General features: G+C 33.8%; 1 protein-coding gene across 9 annotated transcripts in view; it reads right to left on the bottom strand.

The window, feature by feature from the left end:
* LOC116777124 (T-box transcription factor TBX3) overlaps positions 1–27,878 on the bottom strand; it is a 57,349-nt gene that overhangs the window by 4,913 nt on the left and 24,558 nt on the right. For 4 of the 9 annotated variants that reach the window (XM_032670495.2, XM_032670497.2, XM_032670501.2 and 1 more), the window contains 3 exons: positions 12,668–12,763; positions 1,375–1,533; positions 864–940 (listed from right to left, as the gene is read on the bottom strand). In XM_032670495.2, the coding sequence (XP_032526386.1) occupies positions 864–940; positions 1,375–1,533; positions 12,668–12,763 (332 nt within the window). The remainder of the gene's footprint in view (positions 1–863; positions 941–1,374; positions 1,534–12,667; positions 12,764–27,878) is intronic. The other 5 variants (XM_032670505.2, XM_032670499.2, XM_032670502.2 and 2 more) reach the window with 3 other exon arrangements.

Here is a 27,878-nt window from a genome sequence, read left to right as displayed (position 1 = left end):
GCAACATTATGTCAACGAAATATATTTGTCTGTTTAACATTTTGCTCTTCAGTTGTTTCACGATTTGTCAGTACCGTGAGCCGTGTCGATATTCAGAGACGCTATCTAGACAGCACTTAAACATAATTTCTTGCATTGCCTCCGCTAATTGAATCCTCTTTGAATTTTAAACAAGTTGGCGGAACCACGAGCTATCCCTGCGGTGAGCTATCGAATTATAGCTACATTGGAAAAACTAAAGCTGATTTTATCGCGCAAATCCAATTTACTTTCTTGCACGCCAAAGACGTCGGAAAAAGCGCCTAGTCGTATGACTCCACCACTTTTGAATCGTTACCCGCCATGTTTGAGAGCTAACACGAATAAGGAGGTGCCGGATTGGTTTAATTTGAATTTCGAACGGCGCCGGGCTTGTTGGCGGGTTCGTTCAGAAACGCTTGTCCTAATTAATTTGGAGAGATTCACAGATAGCTGGCTAATTTTGTTAGCTGTTAACTTTACGTAAATAGTGAACTGTTTTTGCCGTAATTTATCTTACGCCTTTTGGTTGTTTGCGATTGCCACCTACTTCGAGGGTTTAAAGTTCTAACTAGCGAAAATTAGCACTCTTCACTTATTAGCTACGCTTACGTTAATATAATTAATTACCTTTGACGTCGTAGTAAAAGGAATACTCGTGATAAATTTTTAATGAAGTAATCTAGAGATTATTATGAATTGTGGTGCAGTTTAAATTCCCTTACGCTAAAAACAAATACAATTCTTAGAGAAAACTTTGCTCCAAAATGAACTCGCGGAATGAAGACTTGAGATTGTTTTTACACTTTTATTTCATTTATATATCTTCGTAGTTAAATACTTACTTCTTTTCTCTCTTTCCAGCGCCGGTGTCTCTAAATCCTTTCGCGAACGGGTTGTTGTCGATCTTCAGTTGGGTTATCTGAAAACAATTTTATAATTAGGATTTTTTTTTCCAATAAATTTACATTACTATTGTAATAAAAGTTTTTTAAAGTTCACTCCGTGAGTACACTAATTAGATTCGGCTACTCGTTATTAGTTTGAAGCTTTTACACCGAAAACGGGGAGATCGTCATACAAAGTGGAGGTCGCTCGGAAAGTAAACAAAATTAGGACGAGATAATAAGCTTGTGACGGGTTGAAACAGTTGGAACAAACTGTTTACAGAAATTTTAGAGGTGAACTAATTAAAATTTAACTCCATATATTAGTTACATTTTGTAATCCGATGTTTTAACTCTTATCCCTGAAGGTTTCAACAGAATCATACTTTGAGGCATTTAAAGTGTTTTTATAGAGACAGATTTGTTCAGTTCAAATAATTTACGATATAACATTATACCGTAACATTACCTTTTCATTCTGGTATGCTGTGACTGCTATGAACTCCGTCTCCTTGAAGACGTAGGTCCTGAAGGTGGAATAAGGCAGCTTGAGGATGTCGTTGGCGCGCACCAAGTGGAACCGTGGCTGATACTTGTGCATTGAGTTCAGGATCGTCTGCGTGACACACTTCAGACAGCTTAGGAACTTGATCAAACTATTTATTACGCAACACTATAAGTTTAACGTAAACATCTTAACCTACGAATACATTGTCGCAATTTATCTTTTAGAAAATACTTTTTTTTATTTATATTCTCAAAATAGAATTGTGATGTTAGTGTTTTTGATGGTTGGCTGTGTTTGATGTTTGTATAGCTGTTCAACTCTGACAGAAATGCACCAGGTTTAGATAGAAAATACGAAACTGAGTAAAAGGTTTTTAAAGTCTCGTAAAAATTAATCAATAAATATTTGTCAATAAACTTTTATATTTATTACCGCGTACGGTATAAATGTGTTCCGTAAGAAAGGCTTCCAATACAATAACGTTTGGAAATGAAAAACAAGCCTTTCAACATCTGCTATAATGAATTTGATAATATAAAATCCCTGAAAGACACTCACGATGCACACAAAGTAAAAACGAAATGATTTTTGATTAAAGCGGTCTTATTTGGGCTGATTTTTTTTTTTGTATTATATAAGTTTATTCGGACTTAGAGCATTACGATTCATCGTACGAGTAACATTTCTTACGTTACTCAACTTTTAAATAATGGGTTAAGCACTTTATGAACATGATCGTTAATCATCGGTAATCATCGGTAAGTTACTGTAAAATTATCAATAATGTATATAAAAACCACTCTAACTTCATCAATAACGAACCGAGTTCTAGCAAAGTACTGAATTGCCAAGTTACCCTGTATATCATTAAAGGTCATTATTGCAGGAGCTGTTGAATGAAACATGAGGCCATTGCGATCTTATGCTAAAGTAGCTGTTAAAGGAAATCAATCCTTAGTAACTCCGATAATTGTAGCTTAGGTTTTCCTGCTTGAGTATTTGCTAATAACAGACTTTCCCTCTTTTATTCCGGTTTTGTTATAAAATTCGTGTAGCCAATGAATATTTAAAGTGTAACAGAGTAAATTATTCTTTTGTGCTCCAACCGCTTATAGTTTTCATTTAAAGGCACCTTTGTTCATTCGTATTTTACAAATATTGAATACTTCCTTTGGTTAAGCACAAGGAAATTTCTCTAAGTATTATTAATAGCAAAAAACATCGGCGAAAGAATAACATTTAAGTCAAACAGAACTCAGTTACGAGTGAGCATTGCAATTGAAACATAATTATTTATTGTACTATGTTAATGCGAGGTTCTGAATGTTATAAAATACTAATATTGTTCCGTGCATTCACGTATATTTGGACTCTGAACAGAAGTTGGTTGTCAGAGCGATTTAAATATTCATTAAAACTGGGTTCGTTTCGGGTTTTTTACGTAATAACAGTGTTGACCCCAGCGGTTACCAAATTATATAGGTTATAACATCAGCTCCCCCATAATAATCATGTGCTGAACGATATGCCACCAAGTACAAAACGTTTTTGAAACTCTAAGCCTATATAAACTTTGTCTTAAGCAATATATATTGTTAACACAAAATTTCTAATAAGTAATAAGTTCAATATTTACGTCACATAAATTAACGAATGTTTCCGAACGAAAGATAGGACGCAATTGCATTACACGTTACTCGTAGTGTGGAGACAATCAAAAGTTTCCTAGAATCGTCCCAATTAGTAGCAAAATTCCATAGACTAAATATTAATTATTGTGTACACGGACAAAGAGAAATATGGCGCATATTTTTCTGATAACATAGATGCGGAAATTTGTATGGATTATTTCTATTAGGAATATACGAGTCTTTGTTTGTTACTGTCAAAAGGAATAGCAATTAAATGGATTTATTAAAAACTTTATATTAATATAGCTCATACGTCAGAACAAGTTATACATTGTATTATATCCAGCAACTCAGTGTTTTGCTCGAGAAGTCACTTTAACAAAATTATTTTGTATGAAGACTTAAAATAGTCTGGAGGCAGCCTAGATGGCACTGCCATTTTGTTATTATATGTATTATTTGAAGCATACATTATTCGCGTCTCTTTGAAGCCAATTCCGAAGTCCAAGCGGACTTACAAAGCTAGCAATCTATATTGTTAAGAAATATTCCAATTTCAAATCCTCCGATGTTAGATATAAGAAGGAAAAATTTTGCTTCATATGTTATAGACGTTACAGGTTTTAACGGACAAATTGAATTTCTTATATAAACTGCATACATCAAAATAGCATTATAATATGTAGGACTTAGCCCTAGGTTAGGTCTCACACTGATAATGAACGATTTACAAGAGTCACTATGTGGTCTGGAAGATCAAAAACCCATTAAATAGGTCGCCAGTGATTTTAAATAGATTTCACACAAAAAAAAACTATCGTCACCATCACATCACAGATAAAAAAACACCTTCAACGAAGGCTATGGCTTTGTATATATACCTAAACTTGTTTGCCCGTCTGTTATATAAAAAAACGATGTTAATAGGTGTTCTTATTGCCTAATAAATAATGTATCACACATATATACGTAATGGAACTTGCATCGTCTCTTACAGCTCACAGACGCGTCAAGTCACGCTGCTATTTAGTATTTAAATTAAGATTCCAGACAGCTATAATCTAGATATGTACTAGACCCATTGTTTCCGTCATATATGCTTTGTTGCATAGTATTTGTATGCAAATTGTATATTAAAATTCTTGGGATGTCGCTTGCCCGGCTCTAAATCAATATTCAATGGCCGGTACTATTAACTCTATTACATTCTAGTCCAGTATTTCTTGTAATTTTCTCCTTCAGTTCATTAAAGCGACCGAGACATGGTAATACAGCATTGTCTGAGAACGGCTTCTGTGTGTAAATACGCTCCAGATATATTTAGCATTTTTAAATAAAAACAATTCTACAACAGCTAGCTATACGACGCGTCTATATTTGTTGCTTCCATGCTGTAATGATAGATTTAAAACTGGATTGACGGCCGACCCTCGTTTGTTTTTGTAACTGTGCATGAGAAACAAAAAGAAGTACTTTTATTGACCAATTACGTCTCATAGCGGCTCTTATGATTAGTTAATTTTTTTTAATACGATTGAATCATCCTATGTGGGCTTCCGCCGTTTAATGAAAATTAGGTTGAGTTACTTCTTTAATAAAACAATTAAAACATGCACTGATTTCGAGGGTCCGTATTAATGGCAACACCGATCACGCACTATTTAATTACTTGACAGTCTTACTTATACAGCACATAAAAATGTCATTACTATCAAGATCTCAAGCCAACTAACGAAGCGGTTTCTAAGATGGGTCCGTTTTGAAGGCGATAACATTAAAATAAAATTATAGATGTACCGTGAGGCTGCCTTAATTACGAATCTCCTATTCGGACGTCCAATTTCTTTAGTTTACGGCTGGACAACAAATTAATATGTAAATCGGGATGCAAGGTGGTCTGTCGATGATTTTGCTAGTCGATTATCAGTTATCGATTATTCTGCTCCACTTTGACAATATTGAGGAGTCTTTGAAATAGATTATTACGTACTTACTTGGTTTAAGAATTATAATTATTATTCTAGCTATTTCACAATAATATACATTTCATATAAGCTATTTATTGTTTAAAATTAACATCCTTAATTAGTCACGGATATTTTTTTTTATTGTAATACTAGTTTCGGTTATCGATACACGATTTAATTTATGGCCCAACCCTAAATACTGATTCGTCTAACGAGCGAGAGATGGCGCCAGCGGCTCGTCTTTTCTTTCGTCACGGACACAGCTAATAAAATAATTGTAGAACTCACATTAATAGAGACGTTCTGATAAACGGATTGCGTGTCAAAATAATTTTCAATTCGTGACGTGTCCGAAATAAAACTCGTTAAAATATCACGTGTTGAACGTGCAATTAAAGATTTTGATATTTTTATAATTATTGTCCAAGAAATTTACGTCTTTTTTTGGGAAAGGTATTTGATTGTGCCTATTTTTTAGGAATCTGAGACAATGTGAATTGATATTCAGCTAATTGGAATTAAAGTATCAAGATCGAATTGGTATGTGACAAAAATACCGACAAGACCAAAACTGCCGTATAATGTATGCTATTCGTCTCTAGATGGCGCTACCTGGAGGTATCCTTAATGTAATTTGTTTTTGCTTAATTGGAATCTTCGACTCCCAACATCGCTTAGTCGATCATATTAAAAATATTTCCACTGAAAATATAAGTGACCATACGTGAGATATTTTTTTCTTATTTTCGCCAGGGACATTGTATTATATAGCTCTCTTAATCTTTTTTTTTTAATATAGATGTCGTGACAAATCTACTTAAGGTTCGCGCTAAATGTCTAATTCGGTCTGTAAACATACGCGCCATAAGTCATATTAACAAACCAATACAGTGGGAGCGCACCGGCTGTTCATATCTCGCTCTCACAAACTAGAGAAACCCGCAGCGTGTGCTTGTTTTCGTTTTGCTTCCTTTGAAATCTTATTTTGAATTTTATACCTATGGGGGCGTGGAGGCGATGTTGCACATTACGTACCTCTCTTTCAGTCGAGCTGCAACCGTCCCCTTCCATCTTTTTGTGATTTTAATTCTCAGAACGGCATCGAGACGTGACTGGAGTCCATAGAACTTTTTTATTGTAAATATTCCGAATTCGCTGGAAGCAAACACGGGATTTCGGCAAAGTCCTCCTGCTTATGCAGTATCGATTGAATTTGAAAATCCCTCTTGTTCTGACGTTCTAAGTTCGGTTCCGAGACGGATATTCGCGTCTCCTTTACCATTTGTATTGCTTTTCTATAGCTATCGACTGATTATATAATTAGCTAATTGCAAGTGGTACCACTTTGATTTTTAGTCGTATTGAACGTTGCCTTTCGGTGAATAAAATTTCAAAGTAAAAAATTTTAACTATGTATCTACAAAATCATCAGCTTTTTTATACATCGACTCCACAGTTATCATATCTATAATACCTGTTTCTTAATAGTTCTTTGTCCAATACCAGATTTACTATAAAACGGAATTATTTACTTAACGATTATTAAATGGAAATATATGTCGATGGGGACATATGTTTTATGTAACAAATGACATATCAAAAGTCCATTGAGTTAGTTTGCGCTATAGTGCCAACATATTAGAGGCGAAGACAAACTCTAACTTCCGAAATAAAAGAAAAACAAAAAACATATTAAATGCGTCGTTAAAACTTCCCAAGCAACGAACCCTTGACTTACTTCATTTACCGAACGTTCAGAATAAAAAATGTATAGTTTTTTTTAAACCAGATCATGTTAGTCATAGGAGCCGCTGATGTATCAATATTTGTCTTCTCTGTTGACACGCAAACCGTCTTAGCCGTGTGTAAACAAAAGGGTTCACTAATGCCCTTTTTACTACAAAAAGCGTGAACAAACATCGGGACAAATACGACCACAGCGCCACCGATGTGCAGCGGACAACGAGGGAACTACCCGCTAATACTTTAACCCATTAAAAACATACCTCACCAATGTAATGTATTTTATAATCTTATCTTAAACTATGAAATATTAATGCTATAAATATTTGTGAGTGATTTGATAATTATCAAAATATTTGCTTAGGAATTTCAAATTACTACGGAATTTTAATTCGGCGTGTAAATTCAGTTTATTTCCATTCATCTCACGTACAATCATCGCAGGGGATTCGTTAAATTCAATCAACATATACATTTTTTTTTTATTTCCTATCTCTTAAAAACCATGGCTAATTGATTGACAAAAAGTTGTGTTTACAATCAGTATAATCAAAACCGAATTTCATATAAGATTCTGTCGGGCGCGGCGGGCTGCGCGGGCGCAGGAGCAAATCCATTAGCGATTAACGAGCGATCGGGCGGGCACTAAATTAAAATAAATATTTGCCGGCAGCGCCTGCACAAAGCGAGGCTGCTTTCATGTCGCCGACACAGGTGCCGCGTACTACCGCGTACCCGGTATTATCTTACCTCTATATATTTTCTATTCCTTTTATCGCATACGATAAAATTGTCTATGATATTCGTATTGCAATTTGCTCGTCGATACGGATTTGCATATAAAACCTCTAGCCATCTCAGTACATAATCTCATTCATTTGTAAAGATAACTTATGTGGATTATATTTTTAAGTGTTTTATTATTATTTATATTACTTGATAGTGCCCCTGCTGTGTATCGTGACAAATGATCCTTTTGTAATATTTATATTACATTTCGTTGTTACGATTGTTACGACTACAGCCAGCTATTATTTTATTTTTCATATTATATATCCCGTATGTATCTGTCGGTGTATCATGAAGTGTTTCAATGAAGATATTTCGGAGCGTGTTCATGTACATCACTTAATAACATCGGCTGCACCGATATGATTATTTCATCAGCGACCACATCAACCAAATACAGCCGACCGATTATATTAAATCACATTACGTTTTATATATTTTGTAAATGGAATTTATGGTGGCGCCATTTGTATTTTATTGAGGAACTTCGTATGTGTGCACAATAAACATTTATATAGACTTAATTTATTTTTATTATCATTAAGTGCGCTATCAAGGTTGCGTATGTCGTGTGATTGTGGGAAGGAATATTTTGTATAGAATTTGACCGTGCAAAACATGGAGGAATTCAGTAGAAATTTTCGTCTAACAGGAAGTAGTGGGCAGTGGATACCGAACGATTGAATCCGTCAAACGAACCGCTATTAATGCGTGTGTTTTTTTTTTATTTGACAATTCATTGACATACGATATGCAGTCGGGTATGATGTATGGTCTTGTTCGTCTTCCTTAAGTTACAGAAATCGACGGACTATTGAATATGTATGCCGTTTGGAGATCGGAGCGGCGGCTTTGTTTACTAAATCTATTAATTGATATCTGGATGCAGTGATCGATTGTCGTAATAACATAAAAACGGGGCTATTAAAAATTAAATAAATAAAAGCCAAGTGAAACGCAACAAAATAAATGAATAAATAAATAAGATATTTAGTTCCAATAAGCCGAGCGATATTCAACTTGAAGCCAAATATATTCTTGGAATGGCGTGTTTATAAAGAGGTCAGCGGATGACATCGCGAAACGGAATGTCGGTTTGAGTGAGGCTTTTAACGTACAGAAGTGTTAATGTTTACGTAACACAAACAAGCGAGCGGAATTGATACCGCGGGGACTTGGCACTTTATTTAGAGACATTTTTATTGTTCTTTTTTTTTTTTAAATAGACAGCAACCGCCTGATTTTAATTCTTATGCCAATAAACTTTTTAATTTAATTTCGGTTTAAATTAATTGCTTAATATGTTTAGAATGATTTTTAAATACAAACATAGGTTGCAGTGATTTCTTTCAACTAATTAAATGTACTAAATATTTCGTTATTATTTCTTTAATTGTTAAATATTTATTTTGTAATAAAGCCCTGAGACTTGTTTCGATTCACCAATAGATGGCGTTAATGGTCCTATTTTCAATAAGATCACAAATGCTTTTCTTGTTTGTCCTTGATTTCAATTTTCTATATTATCGAATATAATTCTATCTTATTGTCATAATTTATTGAAGTGCGCTATTTGTATGTCACCGTAATTTTTATGCAAAAAGTAAACGCTGCTACAGATGTTAGATATATATAGATGATATTTTTATAAATTGTAGAAATTATATGAGAAAAAAATATTTGGAATTATATATTTTTTTTTGTATTCAAAAAGAGGCTGAGTACGATTAAACAACAATCGTGAAACGCCGTCAAAGAAGATCCGGAAACATTTTCCATTTGGGAATCGGTTAAAAAACAAATGTTCTCATTTCATTTATACTACAAAGTAACAGTACACTTAATACCCTTTCTGTTCTGAATTAATACCGGCATAAGGAAAAAAGGGGCTAAGAGCAGCAACAAAAGCCTTCAAACTATTAAAACAAACTTACTCTTAAGTACAATTACTGAACATAGACAAGCCAGCGACAGAGGCTGAACAATTTTTGCATAAAGCGTTTTTACGCCCGCTTCCAATTTCCAATGCATTAACGCATTTAAATGTGGAACAGGAATCCATAAAGACGGTGGCGCTGCCACCCGCAATTACAAGTAACATCAAACTATCGTAGACCAATTATACTGATCCCTCTTAAAGAACAAAGAGTTCCGTGTTAGGGGTCCTCGTAGATCTGTTATAATAATGTGCCGGTGATTTTATACTTGAGTGATGATGCTTTAAGCGGCCCCGGTAAAAGGCTTTTTATAGTTTTATACCTTCATTCAGTAGACGGCTGTGGTATAGTCGAGTGTGGTTCTATTAATATGTTTGTTGTTCATCTGGACCGGTACGCGCGTCTCCGGCTAAACTCAATATCGCTGATACCAACATCACCGTTCCATTTTTTGTTTACGTGTTTGTGTTCTAGTGTCGCGACTCGCGAGGGTTATTCTATCTCGTACTCACTTATTAAAAAAAAACACATTTACTTATTAAACACTTGTTACGTAAAGCTTTTTATTTTCCGCCTGGCGGAGATCTAAACAGTTTCCCGTTTTGAATACGAAGATAAAAGTAATGGTTGTTCAGCGGTGACTTTATTTTTTACGTATTAAAATTTAACGCATCAATTAGATGGCATTTTATTTAATTGCTTCGTATATGGCTGCGTGGTTATCTCGCTTGTCATAAATATGTCTTTATTTCCTATACGGTTTATCGGATGCTGGCTGTCATCAATCAAAGGAACGCCGTTAAGAGACTAGTCGTAATACGTAAGCTAATTGTATTCAACTCACACGCATAATAAAGTTGCACGAATACTCCGTGACGATTTGATAATTTTATATACGAGTGACCTTAGCATGTTTTTTCTTTCAGACCTATACAAATTAGGTACTTCAAGTCTCCGATGTGGTCGATGGAAATTGATCTGCTTGTTGGAGGTTACTTCAAAATGATAATTAAAAATTTATTGCTTTTAAGAAAGACGCAGGTTTAAATTGTTATTCCAACTAGAATAGATTGAGTGTTAACAGTTATATAGTGCAAGATTAGTTATTTGATCAATATTTTATAAACAAAACAATTACTTTTATTGTTTGAATAACAATAATGGTCTGTATACGAGTCTCGTCCTTTGATAAAAGAAGGTCTCACTTGAATATCATATTATAACAGGCACAAAATAAAATATATTTTTAAAACCAAAATATGTGCTTAGAGTTTATTTATTTAGCGTGATCTCATTGCCTATCGTATATTCTTTTGATCAATAACATCCCTTGAAAGTTTAAGGTACAACATCAAACATTCTACGTCCCATGGGCGGGGGTATAATTGATTGGTGTATTGAACGCATGTTCATGTATAGAAAACGGATTTATTATGAAACTTAGTGCGAAAATAATTCAGAAGTACATACGTACTCTGTGTACGGACGATGTTAGTGAGAAATAAAGCTATTTAAACTTGTATTCATGCTAGCGGACATAACTTAAATGTATGGTTCGCTTGACGAGGACATTTCACAAATTTATTGCAGATAACTTCGCCTTGAGATAAACATTATTAACTGTTATCAGTAATGTATACCTTTCAGTGTGTAATCAACCGGCGGATACATGTTTGAACAATAAATTAACAGAGTTGTGTATGTTTCTCCACCTCGCCTCTCAACATCGAGTAATGTAATTAGTATATTGAAACCATACTAGGGCATTCGGCCTCTTTATTCGTCCGTACGTGACAGAAAAGAACTCGACATATCATTTTAACGGCACGTGTTACAAAAAAAATATGCTCATAAGTTTGAAAGCATTATACGTCGAAGTAAACAAATACGGAAACACAGCCAGCTGTCTAACGACGTGGCATTATTTATAACCATAATTATCTGACGCTTGTTAGTTTAGTAAAAATACCCCTAATCATATAGAAATTTAGTTAGTTTTTACGCCAATTCGGAGAAGATTTTTTTTCCTAATATCAGATTAAGTATCAACTGAGAATAAACTCAACGGCTGTTGTTATTGGGTCGTTATTATGATATATGTTATCTGTATCAACAAATGTTTGGGTTGAGGTGTTTTTATTCTCTATAATTAGTGTACGGACACCTCTGAATGATGACCGCTGGCGCCGAAGGCTGTCTTCGAACGGCTAACGATACCATCCTTTTATAATGTGATGTAAACTTTTTATTATTAAACAAATATTACTGCTTGTTTACGAACTCCACGTATAAATATCGAGACATTAAAGGCAGTAAATGATATGATTAAAACAAATAATGTCGTTAGTACTGCGACCTAACAAAGAGATCTGACAGTTTTAAATCAGTCCTGTCCTGACATTTACATCGCAGATTAAAAATGCATTTAAAGCAGACAATAATGTCGCGTAATAAAGGTATCGTGATTTATTGCTCTTTTATTTAGTATTGTAAGACTGCATCTATAATTATGACATAGATATCATATTTAGAATAGATAAATCATTACCGACTGCATAACGATATGGGCTTTCAATTTGTTACACAATTAATTATACCGTTTACGTATCTGTGTTCCCGGCGTCATAAGTGAATTGCTGATAACACTACATTGTAATGAAGTTGCGTAGTTTGTGTTATTATAATAAAATAATGTACCTAATAATTAATATTAAATTGTTTGTAGACACTGAAGTAGGCGAGCGGGTCTACCTACCGGTGGGTCGAAATTGGAAAAAAGGCTCGACCATAAATAATAGAATCATTAACATCTGCCGCTATGATTCCACCATAAAAGTTTTTTTGGCGTTTTAAAAAATTATACAAGCGATGCTCACTCAATGGTAGTTAGGGGCGTCATCGGAAAAATACGTGTTTTGACGGTTGTTTCGTTACGATGTTTTTAATTTACTTTTTAGTACGGCGTCGATTGCATGCAAGTTAATTAAGATTCTTGGCAAATAGGACACGGAAATAGTTTTTTTTTTTTGGGTTTTTTGAGGCTCCGTTCTGTTGTTTATAACTCATAGACATTTCTCTGAATTTAACTATGTATAATTCATCATACATTTTTTATGACCCCCTCGCGGGTCGTTTCAGTTTAGATAACAGGTAATTCGGCAATGTAATAAATGAAATGTCTACTAACCAAATGGTCTGAGTGGGGGTCTCTGGGCGCACTAGCTGATGGATTGGGCCACAGCAACTTTGACAACATCCGTTGACTTTGGCTATAGATGAGCTCCTACGAAGGAGAAAAATGAAATACTTTAGTATGCTAAGAACAAAGGCGCACAGCCTGACTTGAATATCGGATGTCCTAAGCGTTGAAGTCCACGCCGCATAAATAAAGAAAAAAAAAAAACACTAGAAGTCATCTTTCTGAGAAAACGCTAATATTCAACGTTATTTGCAATGATTTAAGTGTCATTTATGTTTTATCGTTTTATTTATCGGGACGAGTCATTTATAGGTGGCAATAGGAAAAAGCGTTCGTCTCTATCACATGGGCCTCTACCAAATTGTTATATATTATGCTATTTACTGACAACGGTCTCATGTAATCTTTATTCGATTTTATTGATTCAACGCCGTCTTATTTAAGGTCGTGTTGATACAAATAAGGGAATTAACACGTAGAGTAATTAACATCGCATTGCGGTAATTATATAGTTCTAGGAAACCGTTTACGAGAATCCGTTCTGATGCTCGACTTATAAGGTGTACATTCGTTATTGTAATTAATAAACCTACAGCGAAAGAATGTCATATAACGTCTCTATAGAACGGAGTTTTTATATGTTTTTCAACGGTACCCCCCCATCAACAGACACTCCATGTTCTCGTTGGCGGTAAAAAATAGATTCCTATTATTCTAAGTCTGAGATAATTAAATAATAGTGCTTTTTTTTAACGATTCGCCTCGATGTTTGTTAGTGATGAAACTTTAGGTTTCTGGAATTAAATGCGCCGACAGAAATTGTAATTAAGAAAAAAGTTTTATATATAATTCGATGTTGGTTAAAAAATATTATCGAAGGAAGTTAAAATAATGACATAAATTGAGGTATTTGCTATCGATGAATGGTAAGTGGTATTTTTTTTATTATTATTTTTATGTGAAAGGTGGCAAACGAGCAGACGGCCTACTTGATCGGCAGTAGTGACCGTCGCCCGTGGACATCCGCAACATCAATGCGGATGCGTTGCCAACCTTGATTGTTGAGGAAAAGGGCAGTGTGGGAATAAGGAAATGGCAACCGACTCTCTCACTCATCTTACGAAACGCAGCCACTAAAGACTGCTTCACGCCGACCTTCAGTGAGAGGGTTGTACTTTTCCGGTCGAGCAAGCCATGTTCGAGCTGTAGCGACTGACCACAGCCAGGCTCTACCACCATTAAATTATCCGGGTGTATAAGTTTTACGACATCGGAGAGTTGGATCCACAGGAGTTGGGCACAATTGGTTCACATATTAAACAAGATACTTTTAAACATTTTGACATTCCTTAAATCCTTACTTTAATATCCTCTTTATAAATACATAATAAAAAGCAAAAGCACAAAACACAACTGCACTAGGAAAGATGTTTGATGTACTAACAAGAAACAAACGCTTTAATATTATTAAGACAATCAAAGTGTAATAAAGGGGCTAAGAACTCATAAATGTGGAGGATATAACAAAAGATTAAACCGAACCGAGCGTCCTTACCTCTGAATAAAAAAAAAAAATAACGACACGTAATAATAGGTTGAGCAAATTCTCGCCTGTAAAACAAATACTGGCTGAGGAGAGCATCAGTGGGCAGAGAGCGAGAATTAGTTTAGTAAGTCTGCTTTGGAATGATTTATGGATGCTGGCTCGGCCGGATCCTCGGCCTCATGTTATTTTTAACTAAAAATTGACGTTTACGATAAACACTCATTACTAAGCGCCAGTGATTTTTTTGTATTTCGTGTTTAATCTGCTGGATGGAGCCTTCATTTTCTCTGATATTCCATTATGTAACTCCTGTTATTTTTGTTTTCGAGATTATTAATAATATTATGATAATGTTGTGATTTATTTTTTGTTATATTTCTTGTTTATTTTTTTTTTTTTTAATAAATATACGACTTGATTAAATATAGATTATCTTGACATAAATGGTTATATTTCAAAAGCTTGCCAAAAATTTTATTTATTGTGAAATAAGACGAAAGCAACAAACAGCTTATAATATTTTATTGAAATCAATTTCATTGTAAAAGGAAATAAATCCTAAAAAGGTAAGATAATGATGGGTTAAGCGGAGTTCTCGCCTGGAAAACAAACAACGGCAGAGTAGAGACGGACAGAGCTCTCCATTATTATAATTAGAGTTATAATACCACGAAATAAATAAAATCTATACAAAACAAATTAAATTAATTGTTTGTGATTGGTTGTTTTTTTTTTTTTGTTAACATTACTAGTTTTTTATTTCTTATAATAACATACTTAATTGTTTTTAATGTATATTTATTTAGTGTGGCGTTATTTATTGTTATATATATTTGATAAGTCGAAGATCTAAATCTCGCCTAATCTATGTTGCCTGGAGGCGGCAGTTGGTGTGCTCAATAATCGATATTTATCATACATCAGCTGTCAGCGTTGACTGTTATATCTCTTTCAATATAACAGGCTGTTGGTTTGTTATTTTGGTTTTTGCATAATAACAACATATAGCAATATTTAATATATTCATGTATGTATAATTCCCAACTAAACTTCCAACTGTTTGCACGAAGCAGATAATGTTATAATGTCATAGTAATATTAATTTTCATTGAAATTAAATTTCTCTATACACGTTTATATACATACTTATAAACTTCAAAGTGTATACCTCGGATAATGTTTATAGCGTGTGTACAGCCTACACTAGTCGGTACCTATGGAATACTAAAAATGATTTTTTCAAAAGCAAACAGATCATTATCCAAGCTGTTTTAAGAAGTATGAGGAGTATTTATGGCCGGTTCAGTTTGACAGGGCGGGCTAAGTATTGCTCCATAGTAGCTCATTAATTCAATAATTCATATTTTATGAACGGCGATGACATACCCACACTATGTTCTTAGCGGACACAGACTTGTTATTAAGAGAAATAATGTTATGTCAAGAACTTAATCAGCTCCGGATCGAGTTGAGTGTGTAATTAGTAGTTGGACGAAATATTACGGACGCGCCCGCGCAGTCGACACGCCTCTGCGACGCCAGAGGGCCAACGAGACTCTAACAAGACTCGGACACTGGACACGGACGACACACGCATATCAACAACTAATAGAGTCTTTTTATTGTCCGCTACATCACGACTCACAGCGTGACATCTAAAAGAGATGTCCAACTGAGATATCGACCAATAAAGGCACATACGCCGAGACCCGACGCGGAGAGAACAGAGAACACAACGAACATAGCGAACCGTCGAACCTAATTACGCTACATAAAATCGAATATCATAGCTCCGTTAACTTTGAAGTATGAAAGCGGATTCAACTTGTACGATCGTAATAGATTAATGATACGGTTTGGTGTTTACGAAACGCTGAAGAGGTCACCGTGGTCTGAGGCCACCCGCGTGCGAGAGGGACTGGCCGACAGAGAGGCCCGAATAATCGATAGAGGCGCCACCGATTCGCCGCGGGGCGGCGCCCGCGTCGTCCCCACACACGTCTTATTGAGAAATTCCCAAGATGATGCATAATTCTTCTTTTTCGTTCCCCGTGTAGTTATTTTACTCCCTGTTAACAATATTACCATTTCGGTGACCGCGCGCAGACGCATATTTTATCAGCCAGCTCCACCGTTTAGTGAGGACCGGCCTGACTACACCCTGATTTATATTTGACATAAACATGAATACCTTTACTTTATTCAGGAAATTAACAATTACCCAAACAATTTATTCATGTAGATATAATAGATTATATATTTTATTTATTTTGTGTACTGTCAGTGATAATACAGATTTATAATACATTTTCTTAATTGAAATAAGTTCGGACACAGCTAAAAATAAGATAATGAGCAAAACTTTCGTGTTTTCGTCTAAACTTTTTAATATTAGATCGTCTTTGGTTTTGCGAATAATGAAAGACAAAATTCATTACCATCTTGCTAAGTGAGCAACATTCTCATCAACAAGGCGATATTCACTGATATTAATCAATGAAATGTACTAAAAATATTCGTTAACTTTGTAAGCATTAGTTGATAGATAATTTTGTAAGTAGATGTATGGTTTGTTTAATCTAATTAATTATAGATAATATCATTACGTAGATGTCGCGTGGGGTGGCTTTTTAAGCGCCGAAAATCTCAATTAAAACGAGTCCGATTGCTTGCAACGGTCAGTTGTTAAAACAGCAATCACGTCTTATCTGACAGTTATGCTAATAAGACATGCTAATTCCCAAAACCAACAAGCGATGAACAAAAGGGGCCAGCATCGTTCAAAAACGTACAAAAGCAAGATACCCAGACGGCGCCAAGGGGCAATTATGGTCTAAGGCCCGAACCGACTGCGCGATGCCAGGAATGCTTTCTACAAGCTATTTTTTAAGCGCCCTACATTTTTCGCATTTATATTTTGACTTCTTAGAAAAATAAAACACTATTTCATAGTATATCTCTAAGCTGAAAAACTTATTCTAATGACAAATGTATTAAATTAAAATGTAATTTATCAACGAATCAAGGTTTAACATCATTCGTATGTCTGTAAGTTTATATTAATATTAATTTCAGTTTATAGTGAGATTTAAATACTGAGATATTTATCGAAATGTGAGTTTGTCTCTAATTGCATCAATTTACAATTCAGTCGTACATATTTTTTTTAACTTTCGCCGACTATTTTGATAATTTTAATTAATTTATAAGCATTAATTTGAGAAGCGTAATTAATTTATAATGTGATATGCTGCCAAGGAATTAAGATAAAGTGATTTTCATTCTGTATCCGGGACTGTTCTTTTCGGATCCATTTCGGACTACCGCATCAAGTGTGACGTGATAGTTTTTCATATATTTAACATGATATTCAGCTGTGACCCGTATTACAGATCAGCTAATTTCATTACCGTAACAAAGTAAACTTACATCGGCCAACAATGTTTCACTATCTCTAAGGCTAGTAACCGCAAGTATCGGCTAGCTAATCCGGTAACACGAGCAGGGCGTGACATAGCCGACCAATGGCAGGCAGGGGATCTTTGTCACCCCCAGATAACAAATTACTAGATATTTAGTGTTTTGTAAATCTTGTTTTGTGGGCTTCGAAGAGGGTTGCAGATGTGATGCCATCGACCTAGCAGAATACAATATCATCCCCGCTCTAAGGTAACACATCTATACTTTTTGGTCCTAATGTTTTAAAAATAAAATTCTATCGTTTTGCACATTCTAATTGACCATCACAGAATTTCGGCGAATTTTGCTATTTGATTCGGTTACGTAACGAAAATGTAAATAAACATGGAAATGTTATAAAAATACAAAAAAAAAAATCGTTATCGAGAGCTCGTTATAAAAGCTGTAGGAGTACCGGAAAAATCTGTAGCCACTAGTGCTTATGATTTCCTAGATCAACGATACGTACCAATGTATTATTACATTTTAACATCACCCCCGTATCTGATAGCTATTTGTTATTTTTATTCCACAAATTTAAACTCTATTGCTATCGTACGAGAGGTGATACATCATAGTGAGGGTGATCCAGCTAGGGTGACATCACAATAGGGTTAGGATTATTTGCAACCAGTGTGCAAGGGGCTTAAGTTATTACGTCACGTCGCAATGGCGCCCTATCTTTATTATTATCTAATAAATTGTATTAATATTCATTTAGTGCTTTAAAAAGCCGCTACGTCCCTTCATTGTTTAAACATAGATGCATATGTGGCTGCCTTTTGTTCGTATATAAAATGTTCTTAGCCTTCGTGATTGTCTGTTACTTATTAATCATCGAGTACCTAATTGTAGAGGACTTAAAACGGAAAACCGCGAGTGGAGGCGATGTCGTTATCGATGGAAACGAAATATCGATAAAATAAACGATAAACACAAGTCGTCTATTTAAAAACAAATGTCGATTGTTTTGTGTATTCAGTCGCTAGTTTCAATTGTTTATTAATCACTTGCAATATAAGATATTGAATTGAAGTTACACATATGTATGGAGGATTGTTAACGAGCGTCTAAATTCTAGAATATTCTACGCTGTGTTTCTATAACAAAAGAATTACTGACATCGTGTCAGACAACTTGTATGAATGTCGCAATGTAAGAAATACTAAAGGTTTCATTTATTTTTAGTACAAGACGCTTGTTTATCATAAAACTTCAATGAACTATGATTCGGCATATTTTTTTTTTATTATGTTGACAGAAAGCTGATAATATAAAGTATTGTGTTATATAATTTTATAGTTTTTGGTAATATTTTTATTAATTGAAAACACATTGTAAATTTTTATACGTACCGATAATTGGCGTACATGTATAAAATAGGAAGCTCTAGCAACAAAACGAATTTTACTGCACGCTGTTTTAACGGCACAAGTTATTGTCTCCCATTTTCAGAATTTTTGGGCGTCAGTAAAGCACAAAACCTTGAGTACCTTCAACATTTCGCGCTTCTTTTAACATCAAAAGTTTCTTGTTCAGTACATATAATATATTTTTTTCGTCATTTACATTTCATATATTTTTTTTTAATATATATTAAGTAGTTTTATTATTTTATTAAATATCAAACAGGTAACAACAAAATAATAAACGCTTGTTTAATAAGTTCATTCACTCGTTCGTTCGTAAACATTCGTTCACATGGGCGAGGGCATGTTCTGTCGCATGACCATAAATCGTCTATCGGCTAATCTTGGCGGGCTCTCCTCAATTAACGTTAAAACGTGTTCAAATTTCGACAATTATGAGATAAGACGCTGTACCGTGGTCTCCGGTAATTTGTTCATCACAAAAATAAATAGTTTAATTAAAAAACGTATTCACTAATAATATTATTAAGGATTATATCAATATATTATTTTTATTAACATTTCATAGTTAGTTCATTTTTATGAAATATGTATCCTATTCATAAAATTAAAACGTATTAATAATATACATATAATCTGTCGTAACTCCTCCTCCGGTCTTTGTGGTGTTTATGGCACAGACAATAAATCAAGGACACAGTACAATTATTAATTACGTATAATAGTTTTATTCCACCAAAGAGGCACAATAATAATGAACAAATAGTACAAATGTTTGTAAGCTCTTTAAAGACCGCTTCGGTTGCAATACGGAAATAATTTATAGGATACAAACCATTTATATTTACCTACGCAAACATTGAATTAAACGTCTCTGTGAGGGTAATATAGAATATTCTAAATACATGTCACAATGAAATAAGTAAAAAATAAAGTAAGCTGTTATTGTTTAACGTATAGAAACGTTTCTGAGTTATTCTCAGTGATTCTTTTAAAAGAATTCTATTTTCATGATTTGAAATTAAATCAAAAAAGGTATAAAAAAAAAAACGAAAAAGGCACATAACATAGTCTTGTCGTGATCAGTAAGCATCATTTATAGTATATGTACGTTAAAAATTACGTTTATTTATGATGTATAAGACTTCCACGACTTTCATTGATATAAAACTAATATTTTTCGAATTTACTACGCGTTTATTTTTAACTACACAGTACCGAAGTTTCGGTTACTTTGCAGCAACCGTCATCACGGTGTACCACCGAAAATATTAGTTTAATTTCTATTATGTTTAATAATTGTCTATGGCGAATTTCATTAACATCAAAATTAATTCCTTCATCATTTTCGACGTGTGTTTTTTAATATTTTTAGTGTGTTTAGGCATAAAGCAATTTGAATTACGAGATTGTTGCACTTCTGAATTACTACTCCTTGCCGAAAACAGTTAACGACAAATAAAATAAGGCATTTAATCGCGGTACGTTTGAGACCTCAAAGGAGGCCGATTTGTTTAGCATAAAGACCTCTTTATAGGTCCGTCTATATGTAGAATTTATTCGTGCTTATATTTATTCCGGTTATTATTGCAATTCAATTAATGAATGTTCGGTCAGGTTTCCCGTCTTAAATGCAACTGATGTTTAGTGAAATTTCATTTGCGTAAATCATTATTTAATACCGGCCTTTTTGATTTTTATGTTAATAAGAATTTGAATCACCAAAAAGGCTCTTAAATGCGATGTATTTAATAATTTCAGATAGTCATTGCATTACAATGGATATGGATCAGAGAAAAAAGAAAAGGTTAGTCCGAGTAACCTTTCTAGATATGGCACTACGTCATTGTATCAGTGCGTCTAGATTTTGCACACCGTTAATTATAGGATCAAATGAGAAATAGTTTATTTAAATAAATTCAAATCGAAATCATTTTATGTTGAAAGTTCATTGACTACAAAAAGGTCATATATTTGGTTAAGACTGCTCGCTGCCGGTATTCGGTAGCTATTTGTTGCGTTTATAATCTGTCGTTACATTTAAAAACACTCAAGACTCAGCATTCAGATTATCTCTTCATTCATAGCCCACATTGAAACAAGTGGTTACATAAAAATATTTAAACATTCAATGCCACGGATCAACGAAACAATGGACATGACATATCAAACGTTTGATTTTAACTTTTATTATAAAATCTAATAATATTAAATTGTTCATTAATCATCGAGTGTTTAGCTTCGTGTTGTAATTACCTAATAAATATATAATATAAAATACATTGACTATAAATGTATATAATGTTATTCTATCAGTCATATTCACGTTCCTAGTTATCGTAATTAATCAGAAGTGCGTGTCTAGATGTAAGTATTTTCCAGGTCATGCGACGTCCACTCACCATGAGTAGGTGTTTCTATTTCGCTTGGCTTAATTGTTATATATTTTTATAATTAATTTCACTCAATCAATTAACGTTTCACAACTAAGTTATAACAAACATTTCGTAACGATGAACGTCTGTAATTGCGAATGGCAGTCAGCGTTTCGATTAGGTAAAGCTAATTGTAGTTTGTAATGCAACAGATCAGATGGTAAGAGAACTAATAAAGTCAGTACCCGTCGAGATCACGTTGAGGACGCAGCTCTAATGTTTTGTAATGATTACTTCATGGAAAACGTCAGTAATTTGTATTTATTTAAGATGTCGATTTTATACATCGTACAGGCATCTTGTGTGGTTCGCACCATTCATTTATCAGCTAAATGTTAAGCAATTAGTATGTCCGGAGAGGTTTATCGTAAAAAACATTTATAAAACTCCGTCGAGAATGAGCGTAAATTTATAATTTAAAAAAATTAAAAATAATTTCATATGAAAGAGTGCGATATACTTGGTGTAATCTGAACGATGTGGATCGTGGCGCAGTAAACTATTAGGACGGAATAAAAAAAAAAATTGTCCCCTCCATTCCTATATACCGTATCCGTCCGCCTGACATCCATGCCGGTGGTAGGGCCGGGTGACAAAACAAATGAGTGTTTTAACGCTATCTCAACCCTTTCATGCCGCCGCTGGCTCCTCAGATACGCTTTCAATATAATCTTGGGCATTCACAAGAATATTCCCGTTGATAAGGTATTAGAGATAAACGTATGTCTGATCCAAATGGGTGGTGTGGAAACGTGTTGAGCTCGATTTTATATGGTATATTGCTTTTTGGAACTTTAAAAAAATATATATTTAATAGAGGAAGGAATGAGAAGTTTCTATTCACTTACAAAGCCACATTGTTTAAGCTAATAATTTTTTGTAATAAAAAAATTGCTATATTTAATCAAAAAATTCTATTCAACGACTCCATGGAGGTTCTAGTCGACCACCGAGCCTTCGAGGCTGCGTTTAAATTTGACTTTTTATTGCGTCTTATCATCGCTTTAAGACTTCACTCACACACACACAAACTTTTTTGTTATTTTTATTGTTTTTATTCGAATCTCTCTTTTTTAATTAAGTTTTACGTTACAAAACTTAATTCCCTCCACATTATATTTGCTACTAATATACTTGTTTAAAAATTCAAATTATATTAATATCAATTTACTCAATTATGAAAAAAACATGTGCTGGATGGTTCACGCCTTTCATATTTATATATTGGCAGAATACGTTCAAACCAGTGCTTGATTTAAGAATCTTAAAAAAAACAACATGGCTACTTACAAGGTAAAACTGTGTATAATATAAGCTAAAAGCTAGAACGAAGTTATCAATTTGGAGTATTTAATAAGACGTAATCTACCTACCACACAGTTACTTGTGAGGTCGCCATAGGATGTTACTTTGTTAAAATTCGTCCGTTATCTTAACGAGTTCAGCTACCTGTCTTTTGGGATGCTTTACAATCATTTCATTTAGAAATTACTCTTCCATAATAGCTCCTTACATAACAACATTATACCGAATATAACCATGTCTTGTGTAATAAATGTGTGTACGAAATTAAGTGCATACTGTACGCATAATAAAAAAAAAATCTTTTAATTTCTTATAAATCAGGACCGGACACAATCATTTCGTTGGTTCAATCTTGATACGACCCTTCAACGAATGTCAAAGTACTCACTTGATAGTACTATCTTCATCTATAGGTATAGGTCCTGTAAATGTTTAAATGTACCCACAGATTTTTAATTTTCATATTTCTTCATTGGCCTAGGCAGGTGCTGCCCAGCACAGAGACAGTAATTAAATTTTATTCCTGAGCTTAGTCTCCATGGGTATTAGATTTTCGGTTCCTTATTTTCACTTATATAAGCTTCACGTCATTATCTAGCTTTATATTGATTAATAAACTACACTAACTATTCCAATAAATGCTGGCATTCCTTTCAGGCTTAATATGACAAAAAATAATTCAAATAATTGTACTTCTCTATGTTGAAGAGCTACGAGCGATATATATTCAATAAGTTTTCACGTCAACGCGAATAGTTTTGTCCTTTTAGTTGGCGAAATCACCTGATAAAGCAATTGGGTGAACTTCAAACGGAAAGCCTGCAACACGAACACACGGATGGAATGTTTTGTTAATATTTCCATAAAGTATATTGACGCCCCCACGAAAATATGCGACAAAACAAACGGGAATATCAAATACATTTGTATACGGGAAATATAACAAAAAAATAATCGTCGTTTTCACGAGTGAAGACACAGGTGTGAGGGCTACTGGCAATTTCATAAAAATATTGAGAGCGTCGCGAATTCCTCGCGAGTTTGCGAGACGGGGATGCTGCGAACTCTTTGTCTTATACACTTTACTAAACGTTAAAGCAAATCTATTTCTTGTTATATACAGTTTTCGGCGTCTTTTTATATAAAAAAATGAATTTGTTTTATTAACACGTGACCCATTTTCACTTAAATCGGATTTTAATTGAAAATTATACGTAGTAATACTACTGGCTCTATTATTTCTATTTGATAATAAAAATATATAAAATAATGAAGTTAAATAAAATGGTTTCTTATAAAAACAAATATTTAAATTTAAATTCAAAAAGACTATTTAGGTAAAAGTGCCGTAAAATAAGCAATGTTTATTCAAAGAAAAAACTTGAATTTACGACGTTGGGACGAATTCAATTGAAATTCTTTGCAAATATCGCTGTGCTCTTTAAAAGACGCAATGTAAAAATAAATGTAAGAGGAAAAATGAGGAAGAGATTTTTATATACCGATATATATTCTTATAATACGTTAACTGTAACAAATGCATAAATATGAAATCATCAGCGAATGTATTTCCAGCACAATGAGAGTAGGTATTAATGAACCGATAGTTCTCGGTTGTGTGATCATAAAAAAATCTATATCATTGTATGTATTATAATTTGATTGAATGTTAATATCGACAGCCGTCTTAAAATCAATCATGAGGTACAACTGTGAAGGTAAAGTCGCGGGATATAACGTACATATAACATATTAATAATGTAATTTTCCAAAAACTAGCAATTCTTATTGAATATTGATATAACTTTTAATGATTATTAGAAACGAATTAGTGGACATTTGACAGGAAAAAACTGATAAATTTTTCCAGTTCATTATTTAATAAGAACGACTAAAATGCTCCATCTATCTACGCACTCTAAAATGTACTTCACCTGAATATTTGGTTGACATAAACTATGTTACAAATACCGTGACAATTGTATATAATTTTAATATCGAGCGGTAAAGCGGGAGTGCTGTGTCAACCTTGTCACTTTTATGGTTTTTCCATTCAAATTGACCGGCGAATTGATGGGTTGACGTCTCACGTCATATTTCAAAGCTAGAGCTGACATCGACGTTTCTAGCCAAAACGCTTCGGTTTTTTGACAATATTGTAACCGCATATATGGCAGAAACATTACTCCTTCAGATATTCATCAAGCTCACAACATATATCATTGTCGGCGGAAGAATACAGCGTATATAACTATTTGTTTGCCTCCTATCAAATGGGTGCGCGGTAATCTATAATGTATTACTAATGCGACAAGTTCTACAGTCGCGTGTGAAAAATGACAAATGATTCAACAAGCCGCACATTACATTGTTCAACTTTAAATATTTAGATCGGAAATTTTGAATAATGGTGTAAATATGAAACAACGTATACGTTTATTAGCTGAAATATGTGTTTAATCCGATGAACGAAATGTTATTGTGAATTACGCTCGAATAGTTTTCGACATGCCGTTTAAATGCAGTAAACTAATTGATGAAAAATATAACGTTATGTAGATGTTAGTTATATAGGCTCCGTGAGCAGACTTATTTGACTTTACTTAGAGACGCTTCGTTATGAAAGTGGGATACAAATATTGTTTAATTGAAGATAAAACAGTTCACGTAACCGTTTTATCCCTGGCCTGAAGTCCGCTGTTCCACTGGAACGTGTACGTCACAAATTTCCATGGCTATCTAGTTGATCTCACGCCACGCTTGTCGATATAAAGTTTTATTAGAAACGGCAAACTGACATGTAGGTGCCGGCTTATGGGACACCGTGTCACCGTTTGTATTCCAAGTGAATTTATTTCTTGTGTACGAATCATGTTCCTCGTAATATATACAGTTTATTGGAGCATTTATTGATAGCATGCCTTTATTGTGTTATGTTTTATGAACAACTTACACATAACCGATGTTTTATTATTGTTTAAACGAACGTTATGTTAGTTTACAAGTATTATAACTTGTAACTAGTTTTGAGGATCTACTTGTAGTGAAAATGGCGAATGTTTCGCCATGTTGCTATCACGCTCAGAAACAGAACATTCGTGTTTGATCATACATACGTGTACAGCGTTTGTATTGAAAAAAATATGTGTGACATTAACCATAACTAAAACAAACAAGTAGTTCACACCTAAATTACATAGTCAGCCATTCAAATGGCCGGCATAAAAAGAACAACACGAGAATCGTTAGTTTAGCACCCCCACTTAATAGGTAATTCCCCCTCGACTAGAGAACACCAGCTTATTCTGACATCTGTGTAATGATTTAAATGTAGCGAGTTGAAGCTAAAAGAAAGATATACACGGGGTAAGAGGGGTCTGGCGTTCTGGTTGATACATGCGTGTCTCCGGCCCATCCCAATACCGTTTCCACTTCTATCGGACATTTTATAGTCATACAGTTTTTGGTGAGTTGTGAAAGTTGAATTTTTGAAACTATTCTCCCGATGACGGTTTTATTGGCATTAAAGGTAAAATAAAAGCAGCTCGAGTGTTTCCGAATTTGTGGTTATATTACGGGATTTTCAACCACCGCCTCTTTTTATTGCGAAACTTTAATAATCGTAATGTCTTCAAAAAATATCCAAGGAAGTAATTTGTCGTAATTCAAGTACGTTCAACCGTTCTGAATGTTCGAAGTATATTACATAGACTCATATAATGATACTGTTATTTATATTTGCAACTTATTAGTACCTAATTCGATGTCCTTAACTTCCAAGTTCCAATACATAAAAATGTTTCTATATAACTTTTAATTTCTTCTACTTTACTAATAGAGATGTTTCATTATTATTTATTTGGTACAAAAATAATTCAAGAGCTAAAAAAATTTAGTCTGAATTCAGATTTACAATTTTTTTTTATGTATTAAATATATATATGAAATGAATACTCATTTTATATAATATGTATTTATAAAAATAAATGTTGAAATATTTTGTTACAGATTTGAATATTTTTAATGAAAATTTCAAATAATATATTGTTATTTTTGTGCCTTTTCAAAAAGATAGGTAGCGGTATATTTGGTAATTTGAATTAATCCATTTATTTCAGCATTGTGTATAACTCACAAGAGTGTCGTTTTCTCAATTTTCCCGCCAATTTTCGGTCGACAAAATGGCCGCCGCTCAGGCACAATATGACACGCACGTTTCGTTGCACGCAATATAGTTTCTTTTTTTTGTAGACAACCTCTCTAGAAATTGTGTTAATTAAGTATTAATGTTTTAGGCTCTCAAAATAGTTTTGGTTTATTGCTTGCCAAATATTTTCATCCTTACTTTTGACTATTAGATTTGTTTCACAATCCGATGCAACATATGTTAACTGTGGATATCAAATATTGATTTAGTGGCCCTGGTCAAAAAAGCACTTAGCGTGTAATATGAGACAGATATCAATAATGAAGAAAAGAACTTGATTTTTATTCATCCAAAAATATTTTATCTGTGGATTTTCGGGAGCGTTTTTAATTTATAAAATCATATAGCTGTGATTACCAAATTTTTTTTAATTACGCTTGTAGGTCATGGACATTATAAAACACGAATAATCTGTAATGCAAGTAAAAAGCAACAAGTCCGTATCATTAAAAGAGGACGACTTAATATACATATGTAAATTAAACATCAAACCGATGTCAGTTTTTTGTCATAATTTCATTTATTTGCAGGCTTCACTAAAAAGGAAATAATTACATACAAATTAAGTATTATGTGGACAATAAGTATCTATGAGGGCGTCCGGAACGTAACAATGTAAGGCATACGGTTGGAAATGTTCTTAACGATTTCTTCTCAGAATTATAGGTATCGTCGGAAACAACTGTTGGACAAAAACTCACCGAGTTCACAGTAAAACATCTATATGACATACATTGTAACACAGAATGTCACACCATACTGACATATGCGCCTTTGATCCTTGTAGTAATTTATAAACATTACACTCGCTCCATTGTAAGGTGAGGAATCTGAGTTATATCTAAACTAAATATACAAAGCTCATTATAAAATCTGT

This window comes from Danaus plexippus, chromosome Z, assembly GCF_018135715.1.
Source record: "Danaus plexippus chromosome Z, MEX_DaPlex, whole genome shotgun sequence".
Classification (NCBI taxonomy): Eukaryota; Metazoa; Arthropoda; class Insecta; order Lepidoptera; family Nymphalidae; genus Danaus; species Danaus plexippus.
The sequence above is the reverse complement of the archived record's forward strand: the minus strand, read 5'-3'. Positions and strand labels throughout refer to the sequence as shown.